We start from the raw sequence: 9,046 nt of genomic DNA, 5'->3' as shown, positions 1-9,046 counted from the left end.
GAATGAACAATATCGAAACACCTGGACGTCTGTTTTACATCCCTTATAGAAAACACGCAGACGGCAGGCGAGGTGGTGTTCCTACAATTAAACACTTAGAAACTTAACCCCAGGAGGCTTCTTGTGATGGAGAAATAAACAGAAGAGAGAAGTCACAATGAAACGTGGATGACAAAGGAAAAGGACCAAGGCGCCTGTTCCCGCTGGAGGCAGGACAGATGTGCCTGAGGCATAGCATATGTGCATCGGGAAGGTTTCAAAAAAAAACCTTAAGGACATGGGTTCCCTTGGGCCTCACTTGTTAATTAAAAATTATAAGGGTTCTTACTTGGGTTTGAAAATGCTCAGAGAATGCAAGCTGGCAGAGATAGGGGCTTCCTGTGAGAGGCACCCTCCCTTCTGAGTACGATGTGGCAGGGTGAGGGAATGCAAAAGCGTGTGCGAACGCGAGTCTAATCATCCAACATGGCAAAGGCTGTGCAGAAGCCTAGCTCACCTAGCTCACCCTACAGTTGTGTTGGTTCTCAGATAAGAGCAAAGGAAGACCTGAGCAGAACCCAGTGTGGACTTACAGTAAGCCCACCGAACCTCCCGAAAGCCTATCTTGCTTACATATCTCAGAAACGTGAGGTGTTTTGACCAAGGTCACAAGGCTAGTTACTAGCAGAGCTGGGAGAGAAATCGTGTCCCCTCTCACTCCATATGGTTTGCCGTAATGTATTAACAAAGGAAAGCTCTTTGCACACATGGAGCGTTAATATTACTTTAACCATAATTGGCTTGGTGTGGGATTTAGGAGTGGGGCTTATGTCCATCAAGTAGTTTAAGGAGGAGCTTTGGAGAGCCTTCTTCAATGCTTAATGTTGCAGCTGCTTCAGGGTTGGAAGATGAGAGTGTGGAACTTTGGGGTGTGGCTTGTGTACAGGAGGGGAAGGAGAAAGAGGGGTAAGGGACACTTCTGAGACACAGTGACAAGCCTGCTGAGGTGCATCCTTTGTAACATTTATCTAAAAATTGATCATGGTAGAAACTTGGGGTTCTCCTTCATCTTTTGACTTCTTTTGCTCATGGGAAATAAAAAAAAAAATATATATATATATGTAAAAGCCAGACTCCTAACAACCTTACCGAAAGAAAAATAGCTGCTGTGAATGGGTATGGGTGCTTACATGGGACACTTTTACAAAGCATTGTTTGGTTCTCATTGCGCAATGGGAGCTGTCCCTTCAGAAGAAAGCAGGGTTGGTATGCTCAATGACACAGCGCTTGCAATGGCGCTTCACAAACCGCAGGGCCTCCACCGAAACTTCACAGTCCTGGACATTTAACATCTGTAGGTCAAAGCAGTTGGCAGCCACGATCTGCAGGCCCTGGCCAGTGATGCTTTCACAAGACTTGAGGCTTAGCCTCTTGAGATTGAAGCAGTTCAAAGCCAGGGATTCCAAGCCCGTGTCGGAGACCAGGGGACATTTGCCAATGTCCAGAGACTTCAGTTTCGTGCAGTTCTTGGCTAGGTACTCCACACCATGGTCCGTGATGCCCTCGCAGCCCCTCGCATTGAGGTAGCGTAATTTGCTGCAGTATTTGGCCACATAACGAATGCCCACATCCGTGATGCGGCCGCAGTGGGCGATGCTGAGGTACCTCAAGCGGGACTCCAGTTTCGCAATCTCCCGCAGGCCAAAGTCACTGACAAAACGGCAGTCGCTGACGCTCAGCTCCTTGATGGAAGTGCAGTAGATCACCAGGTAGCGGAGACCCTCATCCGTGAGGCGGACACAGCGGCGTAGATAGAGGTGTGTGAGCTGCGTGCAGTGAGCTGCGATGGTGTGCAAGCCTTCGTCCTCCAGCACGAAGCAGTCCGTCATATCAAGGTATCGGATGGAAATCTGTTTGCCGTGCAAGGGGGACAGTTTAATGGAGGCCTCCCGGGTCAAGCTGATGCAGGTAACTTTGGAACACCCTGCATAAAGACACAGAACACATGCTCAGATAGACTTGCCAGAGTGGGAACTTGGTTCCGGGGAGCTGAAACTGATTCTTAACTTTCTCTGTAGCCAAACCCAGGGCTTAACACTTCTGGTCCTGATCTCTATGGAGAAACATTTTATAAATGGTTTTCTACTTGTAGGGTTATTTGTCAATTTTGCTGAATGTGGGGGTTAAGAGAGTTGCAGGCTTCAGAGTTGGAAATACCAAGATTAGCTACATGTCTTGGGGGCAGGGGAACAAACATTCTTTATTTCCTTTGTTTTAAAATAGTCCCTGCCCCTTGTCTGCAAGAAAGCTGTAATAGTCTGAGACCATGTGCCTAAATATCTTGCTTGTGACCCTACAAAGTTCAGGAAATCCCTGACGGTGCAGCAGTGATCTAGTAGCTTCCTGATTCAGGGAAATGAAAGGAAGAGAAAGCTGGGGAGAGAGACCGCTGGAACTGGGTTCGGAAGACTCTTCTGGGTTCCCTAGCCTGAGAGTGTACAGTTAGTTTAGAAGCACTTTCTACTGCTCAGTCTCGAAGTCAAACTTGCCGCATCTCAGTGAGATGGTGGGTATGAGTGGCCAGAGATCCTATGCTGGGGGAATAGAATGACATGCAGTGAAGTAACAGGTAAGAAAATACTTTCAAAGTCATGTGATATTTGGGACACTATTAGTCTACCAAAATTCATGTCTGGGATTTGACACAGCGGGCGTTGGTGGAAGACAAGAGCAATCTCATCTAAATCATTGTGCAAACTGGTCTACCTATCCCTTTCCTCGGCTCTACCCTTATCCCAGGATCTCCATAGACCTGCAATTGGAAGCATAGAAATGGTACCCAAGACACGTTTGCTCAAAGCCCTTGGATGGTATCTGTGGTGGTGTGTATATGCTCAGCCCAGGGGGGTGCCACTATTAGGAGGTGTGGTCTTGTTGGAGTAGGTGTGTCACTCTGGGTGTGGGCTATAAGACCCTCATCCTAGCTGCCTGGAAGTCAGTATTGGCAATTCAACTCATTACCTAACGCTTGTGGGTAGCAGAATAATGATGGTACTGTGGACTTTTCTGACTTTTATCTCACTCTCTGGCAGGATTTCCAGGAAACTCTGATAAAGCAGAGGTCCTGGGAATAAGAGTTCAAATGTCATGTGCTCCAAGGCAAGAAATGTAAGATTTGAAGCACATAACCAACCACAGAAAAGCAGATGCATCACATGGCTTCTGGGAGACAGTTAGTTTTGAAATCTGCCCTTTCTTTTTGTTTCTTTCTTGGAAATGACTGCAATCTGGAATATCTTGATTTTTTTCTTATTTTTTCTTTTATTCTATTATATAATAAATTTTATTTCTCTATTTTGGCTCTAGTTTTCTTTCTACATTCTGAATACTTAATATCTAGAAAATCTGTTGTGTGCCAAGAAAGGCAAAATATTTAGATGAAAATATGTCTTAAGAGTTTCAAATTTAAGAAAATATTAGTTTAGTACAGTTGCAGTAAATTATTTTGATATGCCTGTATTGCTTTCTATCAATAAAATTTAATGTTATGGCTGTCTCTAATTCTTATGGGGTTGTTGATTTTATATTGGAAGGAACATAAAGTTTTTCATGGTTCAGTAATGCTAGTGGATAATTCTTGCATTCCTAGTTTACAGACATGAAGAGAATCTTAGAAATTGTTCATCTGAACCAGTTTTACAAGATGAAGAATGTGCCTCGCCTTTCCTACACCCAGCCTAGAGCAAGTTTCATGACTGTGTACAGCTTCAATGACTAGTGGGAGGTAAGATGACTATGATGTGCACAGAACTGTGGGTCACACAGAGATTTGCAGTAGATGTGCCATTAAGAGGCCAACATGAAGACACCAGGTGAGTGAACTCTTCAAAGTGGCTGTATTTAAAAGAGGTCATTGAGGAGAAATAACTTGGGTGTCCAGATGTTGAAACAAAGGAAACAAACTTGAGAGACGAGAAATTAGTGAGTGCCTGGCAGAGCGAGGAATGTTCATGGAGCAGAACTTAGGGTTTCAGGAAGGATTTAGTGGAAAATAAGAAATGGCTGGCTGGGGCCAGAACATGGGGGATTGCCTTAAAGTCATGGGGCATAAAGGCGTGGCGGGGGAACATTGTTGCACCAAGATGAACAACAACAGTTAAACAAGTCACGGTTGCAGCTTTCACGAATTTTCTCTACATCAGGATTTACTCTCATTTGTGCATGTGTATGTATGGGCATGCATCTCTACTTTCTCTAGAATGCAAGATCGTCTGATCCGTGAAGACCAATGGCTAACTTCTAAGCCTGTTGATAACAACACAATAATAAAACAGCAACTATTGCTGTTTATTGAGTGTTACATGTTGCTCAGCAAAGCAGGTGCAATGACAACGCAATGAACTCATTAATCCTCGAAGTTATTCTCCACGTTAACAATTCTGAGTGGTGCATTGACCAAGGAGACTTGCGCTCTCTCAAGAAAAGCATTTCAGGCTTCTGCACTTCCAGTTTCACATAACTACAAGATCCTAAAATACAACATAAAAATCCTTCCTCTCTGTCCATAAAACAAGCTCATGACTTGAATAAAAAGGACTTTGAAACAAGCAAGTACCAGAAATGTAAATCCAATTGCATTCTATCTGCCTGTGTTGAAAATGCAGACATCAAGAGCAAATCCTTGGCTCAGTAGACATAAGGTGTGGAAGACTGTGCCCAGGTGAGGTTCCACCTGAGAAATGGCCAAGTCTCTTAAGGGAGTTGCTGAGAAGGTCTGAGGCGGGAGCAGAAAAGGGGCTATCATGGAGCCCATATAGATCAATGCTCATTACTGTTTCTGCAGGTACTTTGTGTTTGGTGATCTGCAGATTTTTTTTTTTAATAGAATAATGAGGATTTGAATCTTGAAAGGGTGATCTTTGGGGCTTTACATGAGTTAGGGAGAAACATGAATCTCAGTGAAGTCTTAGACGGACAGCAGTTGGAGATCTTACGTATGAAAATTGAGGCTTATAACTTGCAAAAAACGTCCTCCAGAAGTTGGACACGTGGAGTGTGGATTGAGGTGTGGAAAAGAGCAGTTGATGTAGTTAGAGTTCCTGCAGGCAAGCAGGCAGGTAGCCTAGAGGGCATGGACTCGAGGTGTTGGGAAATTAGGATTGGAAGGAAAAGATTAGGGGGAGAAAATGGGTTGGTCTCAGATGTCCTGTTGGAGACAACTTTGAAATCACTTTACTTGCAACAATTACATTTAATGTTTTGAAAATTAGCTGATTTAAATAACATCCTAGTTATTTTAAAAATACTAATAAAAGGTAATTTGTGATAATGACGGGACACTATATCTGGCTATAGTAATTTCCAGTGATTTGAAAATATGATGATAAACACAAGCCTTTTCTGTCTGGCTAAATTTGGGCCAGGTAACTTCATGTCCTCTGGAGGATTTGAAATCTAAATCCCAAAGCGAGACTTTCAAACTCAAGTTTACTGTTATTGGAGAGTTAGCTGCTATCTGAAGCCAGCTTAAAACCAAGGCAGGTTGGCAGTGAACAGTAAGAACAGCTTTGGCTTCTTTCTGGGCTCTCTGTTTTGTCACAATTATATTGCCATACTGGGAGACATTTTCAGCAAGTGCTGAGGAAAAAAATGCATCCTTAAGACCAACTTGCTAAACCTTTCAAGTCCATCTCTACCCACCCATGTGTACACTCCATCGTAAGTTGGTTGAGTCACAGACCCCTTTTTTTCTGCACAGATGTATATATAGATCTGTGGTGTTAATGGCAACATGTCAGGAAGCGATGCAAATATGCATAAGCCAGAAAATGACATTGAGTTTGAGGACAACTAGCAAGACTTAGTAATGATGATAGTCAAGTGGTGCAGGAGGTCACACGGGCCAGAAATATCAATAATCTCACTCCTAAATAGCCAGAGTGGCTCCAACCATCTCAGAATTTCAAAAGGACCTCAGAGAAGAGATGGCAATTACTTTTGTTCTCTATGAAGGATTCCTGGGAGCATGCTGTAACAAAAGCTGAGGACTCCAAACAAGTCATGTCCTAGTCTGAGAAAAACACAACAAAGTGTTCAGATGACAAGGGTCGTTAAGAGTTTGTCAATTTTACTTCTTTGCTAAAGACAAAACACATCATGTCATTGCTCTATCTAAGAGCTGAGTGAATTGTCCCAAATCTTAGTTTAGGAACTAGTTATCATCTACCGCATCACAAGGTTCTGTGTTTTTTTTTTTTTTTTTTTTTTTTTCAGAGTTCCTTGGAGGGAGAATTTAAGAAACCCTCCTCATTCCCCACTACTGTCTGCCAATGGCTGCTCATGACTAATCGAAGACACAGTAATAATGATGACTTTGTCCTGAAGCCAGTTCTGGTAGAAGAGCAGTAAGCAGCTTTCCAGCCAGGGAAAGAATCTGCAAAAATAATGGGCTGTCAGCTGAAATATTTTCAGATGTCGGCTTCTAAAAGACAGAACAAGCTGGAAGCTGTTTTACCTCCTTTTTTTTTTGGGGGGGGGGAGGGCATCATTTACCCCAGATTCTTGTAAATCCCAAATTCTATTTATTTGCCTGACACAGTGGGTTTTACTTCTTGACCCTTCCCCAACCATTCCTGAGGTCACAGCTCACGCTTCTGATTTTTTTTTTTAAAACTTTCTGACAAATCTCACATATTTCAACCTTTCGAATCTTCATCTTTTGACTGTATAGCAGATGAGATTTAAAAAAAGTGTGTGTGTGTGTGTGTGTGTGTGTGTGTGTGTGTGTGTGCTATAGTGCTCTTCAGGCTGGGTCCCGTCTGGCGCCAAAGTTTGACTCTGGGCTTTAATTCTTCCTGCCTAAGAGAGACTTTTAAGTAAAGCAATTATACTGGGATTTCCTTCCATTTTCAAAAGAATGAAAAGACAGATTCAATGGAGCCTGCCCTTGTAATATGTAACTGAGAACACGCTTTAAGAGAGCTGTAAAATTAGCCCATAGGAAAGTCGAACGGGGGTGGGGAGCATCATTTGACCATGACAGACATCCCCAGTGGTTAGAGAAAGGCAAGCCATTGTGAGCACAGCTCAGAGGCCTGTGTTTTATTCCCTGTGGCTGACTAGTCAGTTCAGGATTTGCATTCAGGGCCATCACTGTGGCTTTTTACCATGGCTCACAGGCTCTACTGAGGTAATAAATAAAAAGGCTAGGTTCTGAACTACCTGTTTAATGAACTATTTCTTTCTATTTACCTTAATTAGAATTTTTTCCCATTATGCATAGTTGTTCTGGAGTATAAGGATACACATTTCAGGTATATTGACCAAAACTATCAGGAGCAAGGTGCCCCCAATTCCTTCAAGAAGTAGATATTAAAATACAAGGGCTACTTCTGGTCTTCGGGGTTATGATTCCATAGTGAGATACTTTCTGACCAGTTAGTTAGTATATCTACCATATCCCTGGTAAGGAGACCCTGGTAAGCTGGAGAGATGGTTCTGTGGTTAAGAGTGCACAATGCTCTTCCAGAGGACTTTAGGTCAGATCTCAGCATCCATGATGGGCAGCCCTCAGTTGCCTTAACTCCCGCTTCAGGGGATACAGTGCCCTCTTGTGGACTCTGTGAGCACCTGCACTCACATGCACATACCTACACACAGATAAACATATACACATAATTAAAAAAAAATAAATATTAATAGAAGAAATGGACCCTGTATGGGGTAGTAATATCTGTACTACTCTGAGGTGGTACATAAGGAATACCCAACTTTTAAGGTCAGTTTCCATTTACCTGATACATCCAGATGCTCCAGGTTGGGACAGAGTGACACCACATCAAAGACAGCCTCATTGGAGATATTGTAACATCCTGAGACTTCCAGGCGCCTCAGTTCTGGACAGCACTGTGCAATGGTATAAAGCCCTCGGTCTGTGAGCCGCCGACAGCCACTGACAATGACAGTCTCCAGCATGAGACACACATTGGGGGTGTCCTGGCAAAGCCTGCGGGTCAGTACTTTCAGGGCACGGTCCACATTGATGGTCTCTCCAGTGAGACGGATAGTCCTCCAGAGGCGTGGGTCCCAGGCCAGGTTGTACCAGCGGCGGCACACACGTGCACAGCGACATAGCTGGTTGGTGGGCAGGAAGGAGAAGATCTGCACCATGGAGTGGTCCGGGAGCCGGTCTATGCTGGCTTGCTCTTTCTGGGGTCTGGAGGCAAGCCGAATGAGTGGGTGAGTGAGGCGGGTCGGAGGTGGGGAATGAACCATAGCCACAGTTTCCCCGGTGATGGAGGATGAAGATGTGGACGAGCCCCTTCCATTCTGAAATCCTGGCAAAGTCGGTGGACATATCAAGGCTGGGCTGGGCGTGCTCAATGTGCGCATGCTCAAGTCAGAATCTGGCAAAGGAAAGAGACCAAAAGGTTAAGGACAAGGGACTTTATTGAACCTTGAGCTGGAAGGAAAAGACACACACAGGGGCAACAGTCACACTCCCTGATGGTCTTCACTCCTGGCCTCTTTAAGAGGACACGCAACATGCCCCACCCTTCTCTGAAGCTACTGACAGCCATGCTCCACACCAAGGCAAGCAAACTGCACCATTTCACTGTTGAGGCCCAGGCTTGCTTTTCATTTCAGCGACTCAGCCCTGCTAAGGCCATGCACAAGCAGTCATAAACAACAGAGATGGAACAGGCATGGCTGCGACAATCTTTTCTCACAGAAATAGACCAGTTAGAGAGGCCCCTGTGTAGACCAGGGGCAAATCAAATTCCCCCATTTCCCGTTCTCCCATCTCCCTCAGTGCTGATCATGTAAAAGGCACAACTTCAAAGTTTCACTGTTCTTATTGAGAAACCTTACCAGGACCCGATTATTCCTAAAATATATTAAGGAGGTGGTTGATTGCACTGCATTTTACAAAGTGAAGGGGCTGCGTTTCCAAGGAGAGTCTAGGGCCTGAGTGTAGAACCCATCGGCTCCCTGTATTCACTTGCTCTGCCACGCTGACACTTGGGTTCTGAGGATAGTTTCCCAGACTTAGGGAAGCCGCCAGGCT

At 44.3% G+C, this 9,046-nt stretch overlaps 1 protein-coding gene across 1 annotated transcript; it reads right to left on the bottom strand.

Moving 5' to 3' along the window:
- Positions 1-264: 264 nt before the first annotated feature.
- Positions 265-8,380, bottom strand: LOC117702131 (F-box/LRR-repeat protein 7-like). The gene is made up of 2 exons (XM_034493434.2): positions 7,773-8,380; positions 265-1,963 (listed from the first exon to the last, which is right to left on the bottom strand). Exons 1-2 carry the CDS (start codon positions 8,368-8,370, stop codon positions 1,227-1,229), a joined length of 1,335 nt encoding a protein of 444 aa, XP_034349325.1. The 5' UTR covers positions 8,371-8,380; the 3' UTR covers positions 265-1,226.
- Between the last annotated feature and the right edge of the window lie 666 nt (positions 8,381-9,046).

This window comes from Arvicanthis niloticus, unplaced genomic scaffold (genome assembly GCF_011762505.2).
Source record: "Arvicanthis niloticus isolate mArvNil1 unplaced genomic scaffold, mArvNil1.pat.X pat_scaffold_496_arrow_ctg1, whole genome shotgun sequence".
NCBI lineage: Eukaryota > Metazoa > Chordata > Mammalia > Rodentia > Muridae > Arvicanthis > Arvicanthis niloticus.
The sequence above is the reverse complement of the archived record's forward strand: the minus strand, read 5'-3'. Positions and strand labels throughout refer to the sequence as shown.